The 23,312-nt window shown below is 40.7% G+C and overlaps 1 protein-coding gene across 1 annotated transcript in view; it reads right to left on the bottom strand.

The window, feature by feature from the left end:
• LOC139204931 (semaphorin-7A) overlaps nucleotides 1–23,312 on the bottom strand; it is a 32,321-nt gene that overhangs the window by 4,747 nt on the left and 4,262 nt on the right. The window contains exons 2-10 of the mRNA XM_070834964.1: nucleotides 20,891–21,030; nucleotides 17,633–17,695; nucleotides 14,121–14,216; nucleotides 13,656–13,761; nucleotides 10,463–10,570; nucleotides 9,938–10,077; nucleotides 8,898–9,076; nucleotides 6,688–6,796; nucleotides 6,261–6,468 (exon numbers count right to left, since the gene is read on the bottom strand). Of these exons, the coding sequence (XP_070691065.1) occupies nucleotides 6,261–6,468; nucleotides 6,688–6,796; nucleotides 8,898–9,076; nucleotides 9,938–10,077; nucleotides 10,463–10,570; nucleotides 13,656–13,761; nucleotides 14,121–14,216; nucleotides 17,633–17,695; nucleotides 20,891–21,030 (1,149 nt within the window). The remainder of the gene's footprint in view (nucleotides 1–6,260; nucleotides 6,469–6,687; nucleotides 6,797–8,897; nucleotides 9,077–9,937; nucleotides 10,078–10,462; nucleotides 10,571–13,655; nucleotides 13,762–14,120; nucleotides 14,217–17,632; nucleotides 17,696–20,890; nucleotides 21,031–23,312) is intronic.

Raw genomic sequence — 23,312 nt, 5'->3', positions numbered from 1 at the left:
AACCTTGGGCCAGGAAGTGTGCCTGCATAGAAAACAACTATGTCCAAGCAGAGGGCTGGGCAGCTGTGTCTCAACAGGCTATTGAGCAAAAAGCTCTTTCACCACCATCACTAGCACAGACGGTTCACAGGGTGCTCTGGTCAGTATTTCTTTATCACCTTGCACCGTTGTTGGTGCTGAGTGTGGGGATATTATATTGGACTGAAAGCCAGTGAAAGTGTTCTTCCTCACTATTCAAATGAACTCTAACTGATTCACTGTTTCTTACTTTCCAAACAACAGATTTAAAAGCGCCCCTGCAGGAAGGCGTTCTAACGTGGTTTGTCTTTTGTCTCGTCGAGGATTGTTTCACCTTCCCCAACTGTGAAAATGTGATTGCAGTGATACCTTTTTATCTCACATCTTCATTTCCTGAATGCTCCCTCTGTGAGGCACTTTTTCATTTGTAATTAGGCAGCTGGTTCTTGCCGTCACTTAGACTTCTTTTGTCCTGAAACTGTCTTGTCTCTTTTTCACAAACTTCAAATCTTTTTTTCTCTGTAGTCAAAGATAACATCCCCCATTTTATCCACTTTTATTCTCATATGATTCTTTGATCCTGTCTACAGCTATTTTCAGCTCTTTTATCAAAACTTTGTATCAGCACAGAAATAGCAGCAAATCATTCTGAGGGGGAAAAGGGACACAATGCTGAACTCAGGCAGCATCTGCTGAGAGAATCTGTTTTTTTAGTTATATTTATCCAGGAAGAGTTTGCTGAGTACACACTTTCTTTCACAGTAAACACCTCCACCACTACCTTTTATATCTATACGTTCATATAGCCATTATCTAAAAAATATGCATATTGGACAGAAAGCCAACAGCTAATATACACAATTGTCTAACTGGTCTGAAGATTCTCACCTTCTTTTGCTAACAAGGTCTGTTTCTCTTCTCTCTAAGGTCGAACCTCTACTACACCTCTACGGTCATTCGCTTCCTCAACACTTATTTTTCCCACCTTGGCCTACCTTTAAGCTACTGCCACACTGAATGTCACACTGTTTGAAAAGGAAATAGCCTCTGATCTCAAACATAAAGTCAAACTTGAAACAAATGTATGGCTCTGACCTTTCTCCCGTTCCTGAGAGGAGCTTTCTGCTGTATTGCCTCCATGACTGAAATGGCCCAAGCAGCTTTACGTCTTCTGGTGATCAATCTGTCAGTGAGTTACTGAAAGGAAGGAAATCTTTCACTACTGCCTGTTCTTTTGTTCCATTTCCAAGAGTCAGCAGCCTCAGAGACTAACTGCTCTAGTTCTTCTCTGGCTCTCAAAGGTCTATAACCTTTCATACCTCCTCTGCAGCTTATTGCAGACTTTTTGGGGCCTTGACAGAATATCAGACTACAGTCAGATGGCTGTTGAACCTTTGAACAATGGCTGACCACAGGTTGTGCAATGTGTCTAGCTAGCCCCTGTCAGCAGAGCCAACTGTCTTGCAATTCTGCCTAGTGAATCAGTGATTTCATCAATTTAGGCTTCTCCTGATTTGACACCTGACTTTTCTTCATCCACAAACACCACAGGCTGAGACATCAGACATATTGGATTTATTATTAAATTGTACTCTGAGCATAAAACAATAATGTTTCCACAGACCAATATAGCTAACGGCTAGCTACAGACGTTTGTTTTTCCATTTTTTGTGTTTGAAAATACACATTATTATTTCTGCTGTATGCATTTTATCTGGCAATAGGCTGCAATGTTTGAGGGTTTATTGCATTTTTTTTTAGATGGACAAGCATCTGCCCACTATAGCTTCCTTAAATACAATATCTCTCTAACATTAATGAAGTGTTTTTGTTGCCTAACCTCAGCCATACACTGACTTTAGGTTATTTGCCATAATCTCAATCTTCCCTTATCCTGACTGTGTGTGGGAAGATATAGAAGTCAGTGTAGTCAGAAGTAAAAATGTAGGCAATGAATGTTATTAGGTGTTCAATTTGTCACTGCCTTGGATTAGTTTAAATTGCTTTTGGACCAGGTCCTCAGCTGCTCAAGATGCAACTCCAATTTTAAATACACCTCTCAGCTGTGTTCGTGGCTGTAAAATCAGCTGGACACTTCTGACCAACGGTCATTTATCAGAGATGGTACAAAATAATCAGATCCTTTTGAGTGTGAGATCAGATCACCATCACTTTTGAGGAGCCAAAAAACATATTTGAGTGTGCAGCATTACCACAGCATTACCTTGAGTCTGTTATGTGAGAAGAAAAGTAGTTGTGCAGCTGCTCGCAGTGAACGTTCTTGTCTTCTGTGTTTTCAAGATGACACATTCAAGTAGCTGGTTATTATTATGTATAAATTCTGTATTTGTTGGTTGGTGATCAAAAGACAAATAGATTCACTTTGTCAAATCCTGCAGTGCTCTCTCAGCCTGCATCTTACAGGGGAAGTCCCACAGAGACTAGTTAGATAGGTTGTGGAGAGCGGAGATAAGCTTTTTTAGCTAACTCAGGCTGTGTGAACTGTCAGACTGGTCTAGGTCAACATTATTAAGTCAATTCGTAGCATCCAAACACATCTCTTTGCCAGACGGCTGTGACTGGAATAAACAAGATGTGTGCTTCTGTGGGTGGGGAAATCAGATGAGTAATGTTATCCACTTTCATAACAGCCACCATCAAGGTGCCCTTGTGCATGGCACCCACAGTCTGGTCACTCTACTTGTGTTTGAGGGTTGAGCAGCCAAAGGGTGCTTTGATTGGCTCAGACAAAAATAAAGCAAAACAAAAAAACCTCGCAATGAAACGGCTCCATAGCACTGCTATGGTTCAAACACCCAAACTTTTAATATATGATTTTGAAACTGAATTGCATTCATTTTTAAGGGGCTTTTAAATTTGACTTTTTGGCATATACTTTACACATAGAATTTACAAATGGAATAGGCTACAAACTCTGGAAATAAAGCACCTTGTTCCTGATATTGTTTCCTTTAATGTGGAACTAATGTCAGTTATTTAGAATTGTACGATGTCCTTGGGAATTTCTCTTTCTAGGCTTATACGGTGCATGTTTACTCTTGCACACAGGTCTCTCTTGAAGGAGAGGTATTGACGTCAGTGAGACCACCTGTTTAAATAAAGGAATAACTATGTGCTTGTCTAACTGCATCTCACAACGTATTTGTTCCTTGCTTTAACATTTACAGTGTCTATTTTGTGATCTCATTGAATTAAAGGCCTATAAGCCGTGCCATCAGTGCACGTGTCACATATTGACCATCACATCAATCTGTGGCTGGTCTGCTTTGCATTGTCACCACAAACAATCGCACCAGTGTGACTCCATGTGACTGTTTGGTCTGAATTTGATTCACCAGACTAAATGAACTGAACCAAACAGGAAAATCCACCAGGTGCACTAAAGGGATTAGATGTGAATTGAGGCTTTAACTGGTCTTCCCTACTGAGGGCGATCTCATTCCCTTCAAAGATATTTCTTGTTTGAATGCTCCGAGTGATATTTGCTCTCCAGGACGCCACACTAATATCAGCCATTGCTTTTTCCTGCACAAAGATTAGCGGTGTGAGTTTGTGTCTCACTGCTCTTCTTTCTGGAGAATATTTATTGGATTTTCCATTACCAGGGAAGACTGATGTACTGGGGCTACCCAAAATGCATCTGCTTTAATTTCACTGTCACTGGTGCAGAGGTGGCTCACTCACCACGTCTACTCTCCTGATTGGTTTAGACTGCTCTAATGCAACTATCCATCAGGATGAGATGTCCGTCTTCTTCACTCACCCACAAGATTGGATTATTTTAAGAAGGGAGCCTCTCTCCATTATTTGTTGAGATACAAGGATGTTTGAAATTAATTATGCAGATTGATGAGCCTGAGTTGTTACAAGCCTGTGAATATTAATAGCTGACGCCCTGAAGTGAAGGTAATGCAATATTGAACAGGGGTGAAAAGGAATATGTTAAAACCGGAATCCAGAAAAGAGCCGACCAAGGCTGTTACGTTTCTTTTTACAAATCACAAGAGCAGAAATATTCAGCAGTGGCAGCCAACACATGTTCTTTCACATGCCAGCGCCTGGTCTTGACAACAGAAAAAATAAAAAACAGGAAAGATTTAATCAGTGTGGAACAGCAGCGCCACTCACACTGCTCTAGTTTCTTTTTAGGCCAGCTTAGAGACCCATGGCTGTTCATAGCTCTCCATCCTTTCCCTCCTATTACTGACACAGTTAGTAAAGCCCACAGCTAGAGGCCATCATCCCTTCTTTTTTAACACTACATTGTTTTCTATATGCTACTTTTAGACCCAACCCAGAAATGAATGACAAGCGCATGTCCACTGCAGGAGTCAGAGATTGTGCTCGGAAAGACAATGCTTGCTCATCTTTCAGTGAACTTAAGTGTGATGTGATGAGACACTTGTATACACACACACACACACCAGCGTATGACTTGTGATGGTTGCCATAGTAATCTCCCTGAGGCACAAGGCAATTTTTGGAGTCACTGCCATGGACAACAGCAGCGCCTCAGCTTTGCTGCTTTGATCAAATGGAAACACGTCGTGTGAAGGCCAGGAATCGTTTGAATAGATTTTGACCTTGTGTCAATTTTCCACACTATACAGTGCTTGAATGAAAATTTTAAGCCTATGCTTCGGCTGTATATTTTATTTTTTGGCGCTGTGTAAAAGTACTTACTAAATTCCAGTGATGTCTCTTTTATTTATTTATTTAATTTTCTAATCCTGCTTGAGCTGCTGAAATGGTAAAAACTCGGCTTTTATCACTCACTTGCTCTGATATATAAGAGCAAATACTGTGTTTGCAATGTGTCTTGCACAGAAAAGCATTTCTGCTCTCTCTATTCATGCATATTTCCAGAATAACCTACAAACAGAAACAACGTAGGCGCACATACATGAGCACGACAACACAGGACGTACAAAAATGGGTCACACTTTAAGAAATCATCACATCTTTTGGTTGTTCTAACGAAAACATTTCTTAGATCTGTATCATGGCAACAGTATACAATGGAGTCTACTAGTGCAAGTGACATGAGAGGTTAACTCATCACACAGGTTGTAAACACATTCTCTTAAAACAGCATCAATCAGTATCTTTTATGCTAAAAATGAGTCAGCTGTGAATTGTAAAAACAGCTGTCATGTGGTCAGACCTACAGAAATCACCCTTTCAGCCCTCCAGAGCTTTTAAGCCTCTCTTGAGCTCATAGTAATGGTTCTGCAGCACATTTCATGTCTGGTTGTGCAGGCAGCAGGCAGCTCTTTTAAAGTACGAATCCCGAAGATTTCCACTCAAATAATTGACACAATTGTGGTTGGCGCAATGATGAAAGCAGAAGTCTTTGGTATCATGAACTAGGTGTCGAGTCGACATTCCTGGAAAAAATCCCAAGTGGCATCCATCACCAAGCAGTGGTTGGTCTGCCAGAGAGTGTAGGCGGAAGCAGGGTACTGCTTTCCCTGCTCTCTGTTAGCACTGGGAGCAAACGGTTACAAACAAAAACAGAGAAGATTGATGACTACAGATGACGAAACTTTAGAAACAAGTGAAAATCCAGAGAAAAATTAACTAATTCGATGTTCAGTCCAAACCATCTGAGAGGACGCTGTTTGGATCCGTATCAGAGTGAGGTCCAAACACACCTGCAATTACCACTTATGACAAGAGATGCTGTCAAACAGAATGAAAGGGAGAGCTTTGAGAGTGCCACTCAAAGCAAAAAGCTCTGATAAACCAACTGTACACTACACCTGCCCAGCACCAAACAGCAGACAAAGTCAGCAACCTCCTGAGGGTGAAAACGCAACATCTTGGAGCTAAAGAGCTGGGGTTGTTTTTTTTAATACCAAGACCTTGGGGACCATTGTTCTAGAGCTTGTCCCCAGTGGGATGATAATGCTCCTCTGATGTGTTAAAAAGCTAGTGTTCATTCAACTTTAGTTGAAGCAACTTTTTAAGGCAATAATATGTCATGATGATCTGTTTTTCTGTTTTACGTGGCCTTACAATGGGGTTTTGATTAAGGCTGCAGTCAGGACTGAGTGAAGGTTGAGGGGTTACTGCTACAGCAGTAGCTCAGTCTGGGGGGACTTGGAAGTGGAGGGTTCCATACAAATGGAATCTGCCTGATTGCGTCAATACACAAAACAGAAAGAGGGGACTGTTGCTTGCTAATGCTTCAACACACACACACACCCATGCATACATACCTGTTCCGAGGTACAGGACGCTGTAATGCTCATCGTTGAGCGCCAGGACAATGTCTGCCGCAGTGTGTGTGATTTGGTCATCTGTGGGCAGGTCAAGTGGAGCCACACCGACAGGCCGAATCACATCCTCAATTTCAGGGTGGTATCTGATCACCCCGAGGTTTTTGATGTCATTCTGACCTCCTGCTGTCGAGTTTTTGCGGATACACTGAGAAGAGAAGTGATGTCATTGATTCAGGGCTCTTGAGTAAACACAATGCCCTTGGACAAAGACTTTAAAATTGCTTCTCTTTTATTAACTCGTGCCTTTCAAAAATAGCACTTTAATCTTTTCACCTCTGAAATGAAGGCATTTTGCAAATTTTTTCCAGTGCTGTGTTTTCAGATTGGTGCGACAAAAGAGACAAATCTTGTTGGTTTTTCTTACCATCCCGGGGCGACTGCCAGTGAGTGGACTGCTGTAGCCCTTTAGTTTAGATGTAGAGAAAGCCTGGTCAATATCTTCAATAGAGTAAGCACAAATCACTGTTCTGCCCCTGGACAAAGACAGAGAGGAGGAATTACATTAAATCCACCAAAAGAAGAGTAAGTGGTTATGAGAACACCTAAACAATTCTCAACCAGCCCAGAGCCCTTAAACAGTAACTAATCTATAATCCCTGACTTGTTCTGAGGCATGTCTACTTGCCTAACCCTAACCCTAACCCTAACCCTAACCCTAACCCTGTCACCAATGAATAGTTCTTACATTTGTGAACTGTTAAATTCAAGAGATTCTTTTGTCTCTTTTGAAAACTATCCAGTAATCCACAGTGCATTTTTGAGAGAACCACTGCTCCAGGTTCAGGCTCTGTTCAGACCTGCCTTTTATAAGATCTGTGAACATGCTGAAATGAGTATTGCCGTTGTTGGATGGTGATTAGTTAGCAGTAACCAAGCTAGCCATTTTTCTATCTGATGAGGCTGTAACTGTCACCTGGCTGTTGGGCCAAGAGGTATATATTTTCCTCTTTTTACTTTAATGCTCACCGGTGATACATTGTTCATTTCAATGTTCATGGCATTGTACTAATTCATTCTCATAATACCTCTGCAACTGCAACTGCCACGACAGATGTGCAGTTGTATCATGAAGTATGCAACACACATGTATTTTCTGAACTAAGTGCATGCATGTAATACCATTGAAAACTGGCATGTATGTATGTATGTATGTATGTATGTATGTATGTATTTATCATTTGTTTGTTCAGCAAAATCTTACAAGAAAATTAAACCACAATATGTCCACTATGTGTGACCGCTGATTTCGCTGGAACATGTATTATATATATTTTGTGAAAAATTCTTTGGCAGATTCCTGTTCCCACACAGGAGTTGCAGTTAAAATGAAATAGAACTAACACTGACAAGACACTTTGCTTCAAAATCTGATATAATGAGAAACTGGTATGTGGTATGTACTGCTGTGTGGGTGGATGAGTGTTCGTTACAGTGTTATTCCTTAGCTTTGTATTATTTATTTTAGCATCACTTTGTTTCATTGCATGTTCTGTTTTCACTGAACCTGACTGAAGTGATTCTCTGAATTTCCTAATATAAGCCAATGTCACTCTGAGTATTAAACCAATATAATGTCCTGGATTGTGTTTGTTCTCCTCAGCGGTTCTACAGTACTGAACAGTTCTTTACACCCTTCACCCTTTACACTCTTTTTACTTCAGGATCCTCTGAGTACCTCCATACACTTATACATCCTTGTCCTTCGAACAAAATTACACCGTAGAATTCCCACAAAAAAGAGTTTCATTAAAACAGATCAAGTTAGAAAATACTGCAAATATCTACCCATTCAAGAATCATGACAAAGCTTTGCCTGGTTTGGCTTCAGCTCAGACAAAATCCAGAATTTTTCAGGGAAAAGCAATAAATTGTCATGTTTCCAATCAGGTTTCATCTGTAGTCACAGATGTTTAGAGTAAAATACTAAAATTAGCCTAGTAGCTATGAAGTTACTTTTGATACTAAATGTGCTTTTATGTCAAGTCATTCTCAATAATTCATCAATCATTCATATAATATAAAACAATATATTGCTATAAATGTTTTGGGGTAAATGTAAGGCTGCCTCGACCTTTCATCACCACATTGTCTGATTCCTCATACACCATGTTAACTACATGGCCCAAACCTAGAACTGTATAACTGCTAGTTTTTTACAAGCATGATTCCAAAAGCAAAGGAAATGATGTAGAACCTGAGGGATTTTATTACCCATGAATCATGTTAAGTCCATGTCGTTAAGCATCAAACACTACCAAAGCATCACACAGAAACCTGTCAAACTGATTCTCGAGCACAGGGGTTGCACGGATGCTTTTGCATAGCTTTTTCCTTTATGTTTGTTTTCATTTCCATATAAATCTCTGTGTAGAGACCTCATGGAGACCTTTATGAGTTATCCTCATAGAAAGATTTCATCTTCATGCAACACAGAACATTTTTTTGTTCTTTCTTAGTTTTATACCTCAAAATTCCTGAAATAAAATATAATCATACAACTAACTCTCTCTCTCTCTCTCTCTTAAGCCAATTCAAATGTGGAGGTAGTAACGTGTTTATCAGGACTCAGCTCACCATGCATTGGAAAACAGGCCATACAGGACACCGGCCCTCCTGTCCTGTGCTGTCAGCACCACCGCCTGCTTCATGTTGTTGTACTGCTGCTGAGTGTTTCCTGCTCCACACATCACCCGGGCCTTCATGAAGGTGGTCCATGAGTCTGCCAGCAGGGCTTTGATGCCCCCTTCATCCACCTGGAAATAACACACAAGCACTGTGACATCAGAGTCATGATGGGGCAACCAGGTAGCTAAATGGATTTCCTCTGGTGTGCCATGCCAAGATGTGACACTGGACCCCAAACCCAGATACCAGGACTGTGTATTTATTTTATTTATGCTGCTGTAACGATAGAATTTCCCAGTCTGGAATCAATTCAGTACGTCTATCTATCTATCTATGAACATTCAGTTCGTTAGTGGAATCCTAGCTTAACTTCACCAACTCCCATGAGAACAGGTGATTCTAGGATGTACTGATGATTCATTTGATAAAACAACACATATCCAGGTGTATTTTCACTTTTTGATAGAGACTAACAGTTTCTCAGAGGGTAAGCAATTCTAGGTTAAACATTCTATGGACCTCTCCACTCTACCTCTCTACTTTAAGGAATAATTCAAACCCTAATTTGCTTTCTTGTTGAGCGTTCCAAAAGAAAAAAAATTAATACCACTTTCATGTCTGAATCATAAATATGGAGCATATGCTAAGCAGCATATCTTAGACAGCAAAACAGGTTCTGTTGCCTGGATCTGTCCAAAGAACAAAAAGCTAAATGACTAGCACGTCAATATACAGAGATTACAAATAAAGTGTAAGAGTATGTTCAAAAGAGAATGTTGGGATATTCCTTTAATTAGCAAAAGAAGAAACTCCGTAAAGACAGACAATCATCATACTATACACAAAACCTTATAATTCTGCTCATGTAATTTATCTTTTGATTTGGGTTTCTTTATTTTAAAAAGTTTGGGATCCACCACTTCCATCTCATACAAAGACCAAGATTTATCCAAATTTGCCAACCGCAGGCATATAGGTGGGACTTTTACCGTGCAGATTCGACCAATGCGGGCCCTGTAAGGCTCCTCGTCCACTCTGGCTGTCTTGTTGAGCTCGCTAAAGAAGAAGTAGATCTCCTCTTTGAACCTTTGAGCGGATGGGATTATGGCTGCACCGGCAAACTGCGGATCTGTTGATGAGATTTAAACTGTACAGTGAGATATTTGTTTCCAATTTACCTCCAAGGCTTGTGGGTCAAGTAATATCATCCTCTACTGTGGTGTTATTTCATGATTACATCACCATATTTTAATGACACACTGCTAATATCATCCTGTATGTAGAGAAATGGGCAGTGAGGGAATCAGGGGGAGTGTAAATTGATGTTTTTTGATATTTTTATTTCATTTCACTGCAGTAAATGATGTGACCCAAAACGCAGTGACACTACACCTACATGTAATTTTTCCAGTGGAAATGATAGTGGGTGATACACAGAGAGTACCAACCACCATCTCCATATTCATCAGTCTAAACCTGCATGGTTTCTGTGTGTCTCCCATCCTCCTACTCACTCAGCAGCCAAACGTTCTCTGTCTTCAGGAGTTTCTGGGAGCCAAACGTACGCCGGATCGAGCCGGCGTGACCTGCCACCGACGACATAGCAGAATACAGACTCCCATCTGAGACGGCGAGCAAAAAATACAGAGAGAAGAGAGGGTGAACGGTCGGTAGAAAAAGAGAAGGCATAAGGTACAAGATTTAGAGAAAGAGGGAGGGAGATTGGCATGACACGGGGGGGGACTGACTCAAGCTGGAGGAGAGTGAGATACAGAGAGAGAACATTAAACACAGAGCGGGAGAAAAAAAGGAGGCTCAGGAGGCCATAGACGGAATGAAAAAAAGGGACTGAAAGGAAGAAAAAGGGAGAGTAAAAGCAAAGAAGACATCAAGGCAGAATAGCTGATCGCACTGGTGAGCAGCCACCAATCACCATATTCTTCTAACCCTACTTAGAGGTCTGTCGCTATAGCAATGCAGAGGGGAAGCATTTGAAACCGGGGCAGTAACATCTTAATTAGGACAGATTGTATTAGAATACTGTCCAACTCAAGCAACGGGATGGCTTATTGCCTCAACAATTGATTCCGATCTGGGAATGCATCCTGCAGCTCATTAGATTTTGAGTGCCTCAATCCATCTGCATTAGATGGTTTAACCAACAATCTATCTGTCCCTCATCTAGTAGTGGAAAGTTAGCTTTATTGAAAACATAGATTTAGTTAATGTAACCCGTCCTTTCCCTGTGAAGAGCTGCACTAAACCCCAATGCAATGACCTTGTGAAATTGATGAACTCCCCCCTAACAATCGACTTTTATTCAATGTAATGGAGCTGGCTCTGCGAAACATAACCTTTCTGGCCTTGCCTGCGTGGTGAAATAAACCAACTGGCTGCTCTGAATGACAAGAGCTGTAATGCTGGGAAGAAGACAATGAAACTTTGAAAAGATTGTCACTGACAATGACGATGATTGGTACGATGTACCAAGTCAGTGGGTAGATAAATATTGTATATGTACCTCAACAGTTGGGGAGTTCTGATTCCAGTTTGTTTGGTTAGTTACCATGGCACAGCCCCACCATCCATCTTTTCTCCTCAGATTCTGTAAAAACGTCTGCCTGGATTGTGTCTGAATGTGTGAAGTCAGGTGTATCACAGATCCATTTACACTAAGTTTTCTGTGGTTTTTTTAAATGTGAATGCATAATGGCACATTGTGGACTCTGTGTGTGTGTGTGTGTGTGTGTGTGTGTTTGGCAGGGTGGTGTGATCTACTTGATAAATTACATATATGATCTGTTAAGGGATCAAATCATTTCATCCCAAGAGGGTACAGTGTAAAAAGTAAAAATTTGTCTGCGACAGTAAAATCACCAGGAAGCTAGCCTACAGAGCGCTGCAGGGGTGACATATTTTTGTAGGTCAACCTGGAAGCTAGTATCGCCCTGCTTCCCTCAACAAAAAGCCAATGGGATTTTTCTGTTGGATTTTGGATTATCGCAGAAAAAAAGCTTTAGCAAACAAATGTTTATGATACTTACATGCTTTACTCGGCAAGATAATATTCACAAATTAACACCACTTGTTTTTGAAGCGCAAATGCAATTGCCGGAAGTAAAAAGCAAGCGTCAGGCTATAAACAAACTACACCACAGTTGCATAACATCAGTGTCAACACCACTAAGCTACATTTTGTAAGAAATATGATTGTAAAACACTGTAAACTGACAAATCTTGTTAAAATAGTTTGCAAGAGCACAAGTATAAACAATTGGAGGCTGTACCGGCAGATTAGTGAGTAGATGGACATCCTTGTTCCATGCAATGTCCCCGACAAAGCTTTAAAATTCATGATTGTGGTATTTACTGATGTATTTTATGTCTTGGAACAAAACATGAAAATCTCTTAAGCTGAGGCTTAAACCAGCAGTCACTGAACTAACAACCGTAGGGAGAGTGTGTTTTCAGAGTAATCGGCCTTTGGAGCGATGGGTGTACTTCGGGATGGCAGAAATGTTTTGGGGGTTTTGAGAATACTGAGCAGTCAGAACAGTAGACAGTCCCCATAAAGCCCTTTAAGACAACTTTGTGATTTGAATTAAATAAAACTGAAATACTGCAATATTTTGAAATATGCAATAACAATTTAAACTTGGTTGTCCAGTTCCCTTTGTAGCTAAATGTTGTAGCACTGATGGAGAACTCACTCACTCGTTCGCTCTCTCAATTAAACTTAAACTTAACTTAAACGAAGTTCCTTTTTATTGTAAAATTGATCCAAGAGCTGTTTGTTGTAACTCAGAAATGATCTTCCCAAGTTTAGTTCGGTGATGTCCAAACACAACAAAAACACAAGCACGTCTAGCACTTATTCTAAACACAAGAGACACAAACCAAGCAGAGTGGTGTTTTCTTACACTGCATGGTTTATCAAAATCTACTACCAGCTAACGCAGTAGAGGATTGGCTCTTTAGAATATGATACTTACAGGTCCTTTAAATAAAAGCATCATAGAAAGTCATAATAACAGACAAGTCGCTCCTTGGACCCAGGGACACACCAGTGTCGCTCTGCTGCTCAATGAGCAAAGTCAATGTAAAGAGCTGAAAATGACTTTGTTCCCAAATAAGATATTTGAAAAAAGAGGTGAAACTTCTGAAATGGTGATACTCATTTTGTGAGAGATTTCAGTGAGGAGAAAGTCCAATTACCTCATTCAATACTTCCTGATACTAAGGAGGACTTTGAGTCCTGGTCATACCAGCATTATGGGAGCCAAAACAAACATTTTCATTCCTTTTCACAAAGCACAGATACCATCACTTCTGTAGGACAGGACTTTGTGAGGTAGCAAACCTCCTCACCAGCTATTGTTGTGGATGTCTTGATAGCTACCTTCTTCAGCACCTTGGTTAGGTCCAATCAGTTTTAAGTTAGAGAGGGAATGCATATCATCCAATTAGATGAGCTTTAAAGTACAAATCCTTCACTTTTAACCACTCAGGAGGCAATTACATTAACTAAGTGCACCTGTAATCGGCCTCCAGCTGCTGATTATGGGGTTCAAAACTCAAACTCTTCATTGGCAAGAATGTCTCATGGTAGTGTTTTTCTGTAATTAGGTTTTTGTCAGGTTTTATTCTTTCTCCTTCATGTGAAGGGCGAATTCCTGCAAGCAAACCAGTTATATTTGCTTTTGTTACCTGCAGGCAAGCTGATGGACCTCTGGGAGGGGTAGGGTGGTGAGATGTCAGAGGCCGACGCTATCTGTCCGCTGCCCTGGACGTCAGTCAGCACGGTTTCATTTACCTGCAGAGAGAGGCAGGAGACATTTGAACGTAGAGGCAGCCTAGCGTTTTAAATCTTGTTCCTTCCTTGTTCAAGCCTTATTATGCATTATACATCTTCTATCCCAACACAGTATCTTTTTGTCGCTACACAGAGAATTTCAGCGAATCCATTATTCAGTAATGAGTGAAAACATCCCCCGTCAATAAATAACTATCAAAAGAAATAAGTAAGCAAATGAATGGTTGCTGATCACAATTGATCTTGAGACTGTTTCGACAGCAGCCACAGCAGCAAACAATAAAAAGTGGGGCATTTAGAGTAGAGGCTGCATAAGAATACATAATAACACTTCAAGGACTTGATCTGAAGAAACCTACCAGCATCCAGCACCTTGGGCTCCCAGCATTGGTCCCACAGACTATGATTGTGTCGTTTACTTTCTGAATGACGGTGATGAAATTATCACACTCCAGCTGTGAGACAGTTAAAAGAGAGGGACAAAGGCAGAAAATGAGGCAGAGGCAAGTGAGAAAGGAAGAAAAAACACACCGATTGGGAGAAGGATTAAAGCGGCACAGAGAGAGACAGAGAGGCAAAAGAGGGAAAATCAGTGGAGAGTGTGTGAAAAAGTGATTAGAGAGGAAGAGACAGCACAAAGGGAGAGAGAAAACAAGAGATAGACCAAGGGATTGAGAAAAACAAACAGGGGAAGAGAGGAAGGTGGAACAGAGGGATGGAGAAACAAAGCAAGAGAACAACACGAAACAGATTACGAGAGAAAAAGCGGATTGCTCGGAGAGAGAGCGATTTAAGAAAAATTGGAGGTGGTCCATGCTCTGAACATTTTTGGCAGACAGCACACAGGAGGCTTAGCCCTGCAGTACTGCAACACTCCATATGCATCACTTATTCACTAAATAAAGAAAATGGACTGCTATCTCCAAGACACTACTGGATGGATGATGAAATTGAATACTGAGTACATCCTTGAGGGGTAAACTCTGGTTTAGGTCAGAGCAGCACAAATGTTGAGTAAAGTCTGTTGTGGTCTGTTTTTGACACAGAAGTGCTTTTTAGAAAACAATCCAATCACAAATTCAGATGGAAACTGGGTTAGTAAAAACTGAAGATGAAATAAGAACATCAAGTCCAAAAGCAGGGCCAGTGCTTGTGTAAGTGTGTGTAGGTGGATGTGTAGGTGGATGTGCAGGTGGATGGGTGGGCAGGGTAATTTGTGTGTGTGTGTGTGTGTGTGTGTATGCAAGTTGGTATGTTTTTACTTTGTGCACTTATGTTCTTGAGTAATACTTTGGGCATGTTTGCAGAGTGATTATTATTAGGTTATAACGTTCATCAACAATCGACACATTTTTGTTGCTGTGTCTGACTAACTAAGATATCTTACTGGGGCCAATCGCTAATGTCAGTAGCTTCATTTTTCACCAGGGTGCAACTGATCTCATATTGTTGTGCTGCATAATGTTGCGTTGCTTCCCTGCACTGTCTGACAAGAAGCTCTCAACACATCAAACTATGTTCATTGGAATATCAGTCCCAAGGAGTAACATCCATATTCAGGATTTATGTCCAAAGCCAACGTTAAGTGCCAATGCAGGAAGTAATGTGCCTTTTATGTAGCGAGGCGGTAAGTTAAGGCGGGGGTGGTGTGCAGGCTTTAACATATCAGACTTTTATGCAGCAGACTGGAGCTCTCTTCACATCACAGCCCTGCAATTCTGCTCGATCTTTTCCTGACTTTAACCAAGCATTTGAATTGTCTTACTTACTTACTTGACCACGCCACAGTTGCCATGATCCAATGTTGTACGAATGTGTGCTGAAATCTGAAGTCTTTCGGTATCTCCAAGTCTTCTCCGATGTTAGGGTTTAGAATACATGGGTGAACAGCTGTTGTTTCAAAAGAATCCTCTAAAGTTTCTACTTAATTTTGTTCTTATATACATTTGAGAGACTTGTGAGAGACAGACTTAAAAGAGAAAATCTTAAAGTCTAATGTTCCTGGAGTCATGAAATCTCAGACTTGTCAAAGCCCAGAAGACATTATACAGTTGTTTTTATTTGCTCACTGTTAATCCTTGGAGCCAGTAACTGATTTGTTAGTGTAACATTGGCTTCTTATAGCAAACGTCTCCTTAACTAATCTCAACCTCACGGCCCCCCTAGTAATTTAGGATGAGATTAACTTTAATTAAGGTTCTTTGTTCTCCTTGTGTTCAACCTGGACCATATTTGCTGTTTTTTGTATTTGCTAGTTGGGATCAGGATTCAGAAGACTGTGTGTGCAGCCTATTTCTATCTCCATCTCACTGCAGGGGCAATGTTCTCCACAAACACTGTGGCCGTCTATCACTGATGGATGTTGCCTCCTGTCCTTCACTCCCCTTCCCAGGCTTTATTGGGGAAGATTTACTGCATCACTCGTGACATTCTCATTTTGCACCATCTGCCACACTCTGGAAGCTTGAGCTCTTTTTGTGCATGACAGACTGTGCCCTCTTTGTTTTGTGCCGTATCTCAAGTAACACATTTTTTGATGTAAACACACATTTGTGAGATATGGGTGGCAATAGGGAAATGGCAGAATAGCTAAATGATGGCTTTTACAGAGGAATAGGAGTGATGGAGCTACAGAAAATCGGATATGAAAAGAATTGGCAGCTTTCAAAGCAGTGATGTAACAAATAAATCAACATCGCTTTTAACTAAAGTGTTATTTCTCTTCTGTTTTCAGCACTCGTTTTATTCTAAAATGGACCATAATTTTGAATTTTTGGAGGCATCCTCAGGCTTCCATGTTTTTCAGTCCACAGAACATGAGCATAAGAAACGGCTGATCTGTCATAAGACCTGCAATAATGACTGTGGCCCCTACAGCAAAATCTCCTCACAGTTGCTCCTTTTTTCACCTACTTTTGCTGTGGACTTGCCCCTGATATACATAACAGACGACAGCAGCAGGAAAAGGAGATGCACACAGGTTCTATAAATACTACTCACACATGATCCCTTGTGGACATCAGCACTGAAAATATGTCATGTGGATGCTTGTGGCAGATGCAAAAATTAGTGTTCCTCACCAACAATGGAAAGTCTAGTGCTATTTTGGTGTTTCAGTTTGGCTAAGGTGAAAATAATTCCTTTTTGGCTTTTGAGCAAATGTAGATTCGACCCTGAGTATAATTGGACAATTAGTTTCAATCATCCTGTTAATATCCCGTAATTATAAAACTGTGTCAAAACGACTGTGGAAATTATTAATTGAAAATGGTCTTGGTATTTAAAGTACAGCCTTTAAGTACAAAGCATTTGATTATGTGGGCAGCCTACCTTTTTGTCATTAGGATTTTTTCTCTTCCTGAGCTTAGGAGCATTTAACATTAAGCTGAAGCTTTCCCACAACTTCTTTCAGTGTTGAACATTGTTCTAAATCTCTTTATATAATCTCTTTATTCACTGCAATTATCATCAGCTCACTCATCTGCGCATTGTTTGTCTCCTGTGTAATTCCATCTCATCTGTATAAATTAGCATTTTTGTGTATTCATTTTTCTTTATTGCTTGTTGTTTTTTTTACTGTGCTAATTTGAAGTGTGCAGTCTTTTAAGTCATTGCAAAAAAAATAATAACATGAACGTTAAAACTAAACATTGTAGCACTAACCACACTGTAGTGCAAGTGCAGATGACGATGACGATGACGATGACGATGACGATGACGATGACGATGACGATGATACTGATGATGACGATGACCATGATGATGATGATGATGACTGGAAACAGGATGATATCGACGACAACACACTGACGGAGGAACAGAGTGCTTCGCTGAAGTGGAGGAGGAGCTGACAGTGAAGATGAGTTTCTACCTCGAGTGGTGCAGCCTTGGCCTTGCAGGTATCAATTGCAGTCTGATCGGATGCCGCTGGGATCTGTGGGAGGAAAGACTGTTTAGTTTGTGCCAGGTTCTTTCATACTGCCCTGTTTCAACATGAAGACAGCGACCCTGCTGCAGCTGCTAAAACACAATCCTCACAGAGAACATTCACCTTCTTAGCTGTCACTCTGTGACATTCATTGCACCTAAACACTGAATTTACCATTAAATTTATAATTTCGGTTCTTGTTGTGCTCTTGTGTTCCCTTCAATCGGCCTCCTGTACCTGACATTTCCCAGAATTCCTTTCAATAACCCCCAGAAGCATGGCCATGAACTTGCTCTCTGTACATTCTGTCAAGAGACAGAATGAATTAGCTCAGCTGAGCATTGTGTGTTGTGTCCTTCAATCAAATAAGCATTCTACCTCCATTACGAAGAAGATAACTGAGTTTACTGACCCTTAAATCACACTACAATTGTTGAATCTCAGAAAAGAAGCCTTCACTCTTTCAGTTCTGTGTGCTTGACCCCAAAAGTTCATGCTTACTGTGGCCGTTTTTAAGAATTGAAAACTGTTATTTTTCTACTTATATGCTCCACTAAATAACCTGCACTGGAAATAATTCAGTCTGACGAAATGCCATTAAACTGTGTGAGTAAGAAAAACACATCATCAAATATCAAAATAGTCCCTCATTGCCGTGCATGTCACCAATGTTTTTCCACCTGTCTTTTTGTCGCCACTGAGGAAAATCATTCCAAAAATAAGGAATAGGCATATTTGGATAAAACACTGAGCTTACAGTCACATCAATTTGTCAGGCTAGTGAGTGCTGACACTGCAGCCCACGTACTGTGTAATCTCCAGCCTATATTGACATTATTAGCTCTCTCAATTATGTTTTCATTCCTCACAGGAACAGATAGGAGCACTAGTAGCTTCATTAAAGGGAAAGTTTACCAACCTTTATATGGATTTACATGGTTCGGGCAGTGTTGATGGTAAATGTAGTCAATTGAAGCAATGAATACCTCAGTGTGTGCTATACTGATATACTGCTCTTGGTTCTCTTGCTGCAAATCTGTTCTTTTTTTCTGAGTCACCAGTGCCGTAATATGTAGTTGGTGACCAGGAAGAACTACAGGCTAGCTACGTTTACGCAGCAAAAATTGCTTCCCAAAATATAAGTGCAGTGGATGTTATGGACGAGGATACATTTCAGTTTTTGTTTGAGCCACAGAATGTGGCTGCATTAGCCACGCAAGAGGATACGGCCAGTGGGAACCGTGCTGGACCTGAGTTGCCTTGAGCAAATGTTGACTCGTGGTGCCTTTGCTCAGAAACTAAATCATGTTGTAAACACTGTGTGAGCCTCCAAACACAGCAGTGAGAGAGACGTGCAAATGAAGGCAGGACATCCGATGAACCCTTCTTTTAGTGTGTGGCACCAAAAATGTGAGCCCAACATTCATTTTGTTGCACACTGTCAGTGTTCATATTTAGCTGCTATGAATTTTTAGTCAGTTGTTGTGTCTGTCTGTTTACATGATGTAATTCAGAAGTAACGTTCAGTGCCAACATGTAAAAGTAAGACATTTCTGTGCATTTTGGTCACTATTTTCTGTTGTTTCTGCTGAAAGTGACTGTCATTCAGATGTTGAGCAGTTTGAACGCTCATTGCTAGCTTGTTACATGACGTTTACGAGCTTCTAGCTCTGTATGCCAGCTGTTATCTGTATGTCTGCATAGTTTGCCTTTGCTGGCTATACTAGATTCTCCATTATTAACCAGCCTGGGTTTGGGGGAAGTTCACCCAATGCATCCTGGTACATGTAGGCACTGCATGGCTCTGTACGCAGGGGAACTCAGCTCTCTCTGTCAATATAGCATGCGATGAGGTAAGTATTGCTTTAAGGACTAGATTTAGTTTCAGCATTGATTAGATATTCACATTAAAAGTGGCAGACTTTCCCTTTAATGTATGCCTGACCCAACTCCCTCAGCCGTCAGCTGCTGAACTGGGTCAGCGGCAGGCTGGTCATCTCATCTCCCTCTGTGCCCCCCTGGCTGACTGTGCTGCCCTCAGCAGCCCTCAACAGCAGGAGGGCAACTATATTTGTTGTCATGCTTCAGAGTCGGGCCAGCAGTGCTGGGGAAATATAGCTTTTAGTTTAGGTTTGCTCACAACTTAGTTATCAAGTTAAAGAATTACTTTCACTGAGTTAGTAGTTGCTCATGAAATGTAATGCAAAGGCATCTTTTAGAAAAACCTACTGTCAGGGTTTAAATGACCATTATCTCCTTACTGAGGTTTCACTGGTCGTACAATCTAAGAGATCAGAAGCTGAGCTACTACTAAAAAACACTTTAAAATCAGTTCACTGGCCACTTTACCCTTGTATGATGTTCGGGTTTGTGGACCCGATTTCATCCGTTTTTATGTTCTTTATCAAAAGAAAAATGATATGAGTCATCATTTTTTCAACCTCAGACTCATCAATATGAGCCAAGGCCAATGAGTCTGAGTTTGAAAAAATAATTAATCGTATCCTTTTGCTCTCGATAAAAAAATGAAAACGGGTCCCACAGACCTGAACACCATACAAGGGTTACATGACTAATTTCACATTTTGAGAAACATGCCTAATCACTTTCTTGCTGAGAATTATTGCATCTCATGTCTGTATGTTAAGTAGTAAGGAGCATGTTACTATAGCTTAGTATAAAGGCTGGAAGCAAATAGAAACAGCTGGCCTGGCACTCTCCAAAGTTCAAAAGTACACATACCGACACCTCACTAATTAATACATCTCCTGTTTGTTTAAATCTGTACACAAACGTGCCTAAGGAGCTTCTGAGGCAAGTTCTGGCTTTTATAAATAAAATGCATTTGGCTTACAGTAAAGGCTCAGCACAGGTGTGCTACTCTGGAGCTACTCTGCCTGATTAGACCTCTGCTCAGGCTGAAGGTGAGCTGACCTGCAGTGTGTGGGGAATTATGTGACATCACCCAACCCAACATTCCAATAAGTCGCATTGGTATGTTGGGGTAAGTGACGATAAGTTGTCCTACTTTACACTGTAACAGGAGAATAAGGGAGACGTCAGTACACAGAGCACACATCAGAACAGTCAACTGATCTTTTATAACTGCTCTTGACATGGCAGTAGAATGGTTCCCCATTAAGTCTGGAGAAGATCCCTTTAGAGCATATGCAGCCAGCAAAGACTAAAAGTAATGAGTACCTGCAGGTCCCGGACTCCTCTATTATTGAACGTCAACACATAGATCATCGCCTGGCCACCCACGTACAGCATGTCACTCCCTTCCTGGTGGTACATGCTGATGTAGTTCTCAGGTTTGTTGAAGTGGAACCTGGAGGGCTCTGTGGATCAGGGCAAAACACATGAGAGAGATGAGGTGGCAGCCTTGCCAGGCTACACTGTTGTTTTAATTGTTTGTACAATAAAAATGTGCCCTGTGGAAGTAAAGTTTAATTAATATAAATGAACTGAATTCAATTAAATTCATTCTGAAAATGAGACAAAAGATAACTCAGATTTGAACAACACTCATAACACTGCTTCTGCTGCAACAAATGAGTACTACTACTACTAAGTAAAGAATTAAGCATCAGAAAGAGAAGGGAGAAGAATATAGATTTTTTTCACAGTTTTCCACAGTTCAATAGCAATTTTAAAATGACGAGAAATTAATCAAATCAGCAGCTACAGCCAAAAACAGGTAAGCTTCGTAAAGTAGAGGTCAAACACAATAACATAAGGGCAATGCATGAAAGCAAAATTGAGCTTCAGGAAGTTATTCAAAGAGATGATCCAGATTTAGATGTACTAAGCTCCTCAGGCAGGTTGAATCAAAGTCTGGAAGCCCTGATGGCAAAGAGCCAAACCTCTAGATTTTAATCTTCACTTAATCTGTCGTCATGGGAGCCAGCTCCACGACTCCTGGCTATGGACTGGTTTGATTTACCAGAACACACGAGCCAACAATACTGCGCGTTGTGTTTTTAGATTAAACAAGGAGCCTTTACAGAGACCTGGATTGGATGTTAAAGGAAAAGGGCATTTGGTGGGAGACATAAATATCACTGAAATAATCATGTGGAAAATTCCATCACATATGCCTGGTTGGGTTGGCATTTCTGAATCACCCCTCCAACCAGATTCACACGTATACCTACACTACAACTGTGCATGCATTGAAAAGCACATTCAAATCACTGCTACTATTTAGAAGATATGGTTACATGTGGAGCATGTACCTAAAGACACTTTAAACATACTGTATAAAGGAGTTCTATAAAAAAAAAACTACCATGTCTAATAATGAGTGCTATATAATGGACACCTCCCAGCTTTTAATTTCATTTGGTCTTAATTTGGTCTCATTTCAGAAAATTAGAGTCTGAGGAGTTTAATAGCAAACCAAACAGCTACCTGTCAATGCCCATAACAGTAGATTAAAAATACATATATATATATTACAAACAGGGCTATGACCAGGGAATCTCTAAAAAAAAAGAAGGCATAAAAGAAAAGAAGATTATCCTACTGAGGTTTCATGTTTCTCTTTCATTTCCAAAAAGATACCTCATGAGTAGAGAACAAAATCAAACTATAACTCCAAACGGATTTGCTCTTGGTGTTTTAACAACATCGAGTTGATAAGTCGATCATGGCTAGGTGCTGTGTTTACTGATTTTCTTCTCATGAAATAAGAAAGACATCCAGTCTGACAGCAAACCCATGAGGAATGGTGGTGATCACTGCTACAGGTTGCTACCCAACCAACTAAGTTTCTATGGAAACAGTGGCCCCTCTGATTGGCGGGACTGAGGAAGGCCAGTGTGGCTGATAGCTTAAGTAGGAACATACTGTGCATATTCATTTCACTGTTTGCCAGCTCTGGGGTGTTCCTCTCAAGATCGTCAAAGCACACTGACAGATTGGCATAAATATTTCCATTAGAAGTTGGCAAACAGAACTTCATAGCTTCCCGACTATTAATTTAGCCTGGGAAATGTAAATCTTTTATTATAACAGACCTCCATCAATATCGAAGAGAGTCATAATCACAAGCTGATTAGACAGTAGTGGCTGGTTTTAACCCATATACTGTCCTACCAGCAGCTACTTATGTCAAAGAATGTATGCTAAAGTGTCTGTAGCATCAGCTGCGTGAGCTACTTACTTAGCTCGTTTTAAACAATTTAAAGCCATTGTACCATTTCTACTGAAGGCATCATACAGTGGAACACAACTTGGTTCACATTAACTGGAGCAAAACCGCAAAGCAGCCTATTAACGGCACCCTGTGTAGTCTTCGACCACTAGCATTTGTAGAGCAATGCTTCCATGGGTTGGCCCCTTGTTTAATTTGTTCTCGTGCACACTGATCACTCACGGCTGATGTGAGACAAAGTCCCATCAATAGATTTGACCCCATTCCACCGATCTGAAAGTGTTAGTAAAGAATGATATGGGAGGAAATGGAGGCACGAGCGCATTAAACACAAACACACTGCTTGTAGGTGAGCAGCACTGAATGTACCCTTTAAAATGCTAAGCCCCTCCCCCATCTAGCTCTGACTGGACAAAGCGTCTGACTGTCAGACATGCTGTCCCGCCCCCCCCACCCCAACCAAAA

The sequence above is a fragment of the Pempheris klunzingeri genome, chromosome 8 (genome assembly GCF_042242105.1).
Source record: "Pempheris klunzingeri isolate RE-2024b chromosome 8, fPemKlu1.hap1, whole genome shotgun sequence".
NCBI lineage: Eukaryota > Metazoa > Chordata > Actinopteri > Acropomatiformes > Pempheridae > Pempheris > Pempheris klunzingeri.
This window is presented reverse-complemented; position numbering and strand designations above follow the sequence as displayed.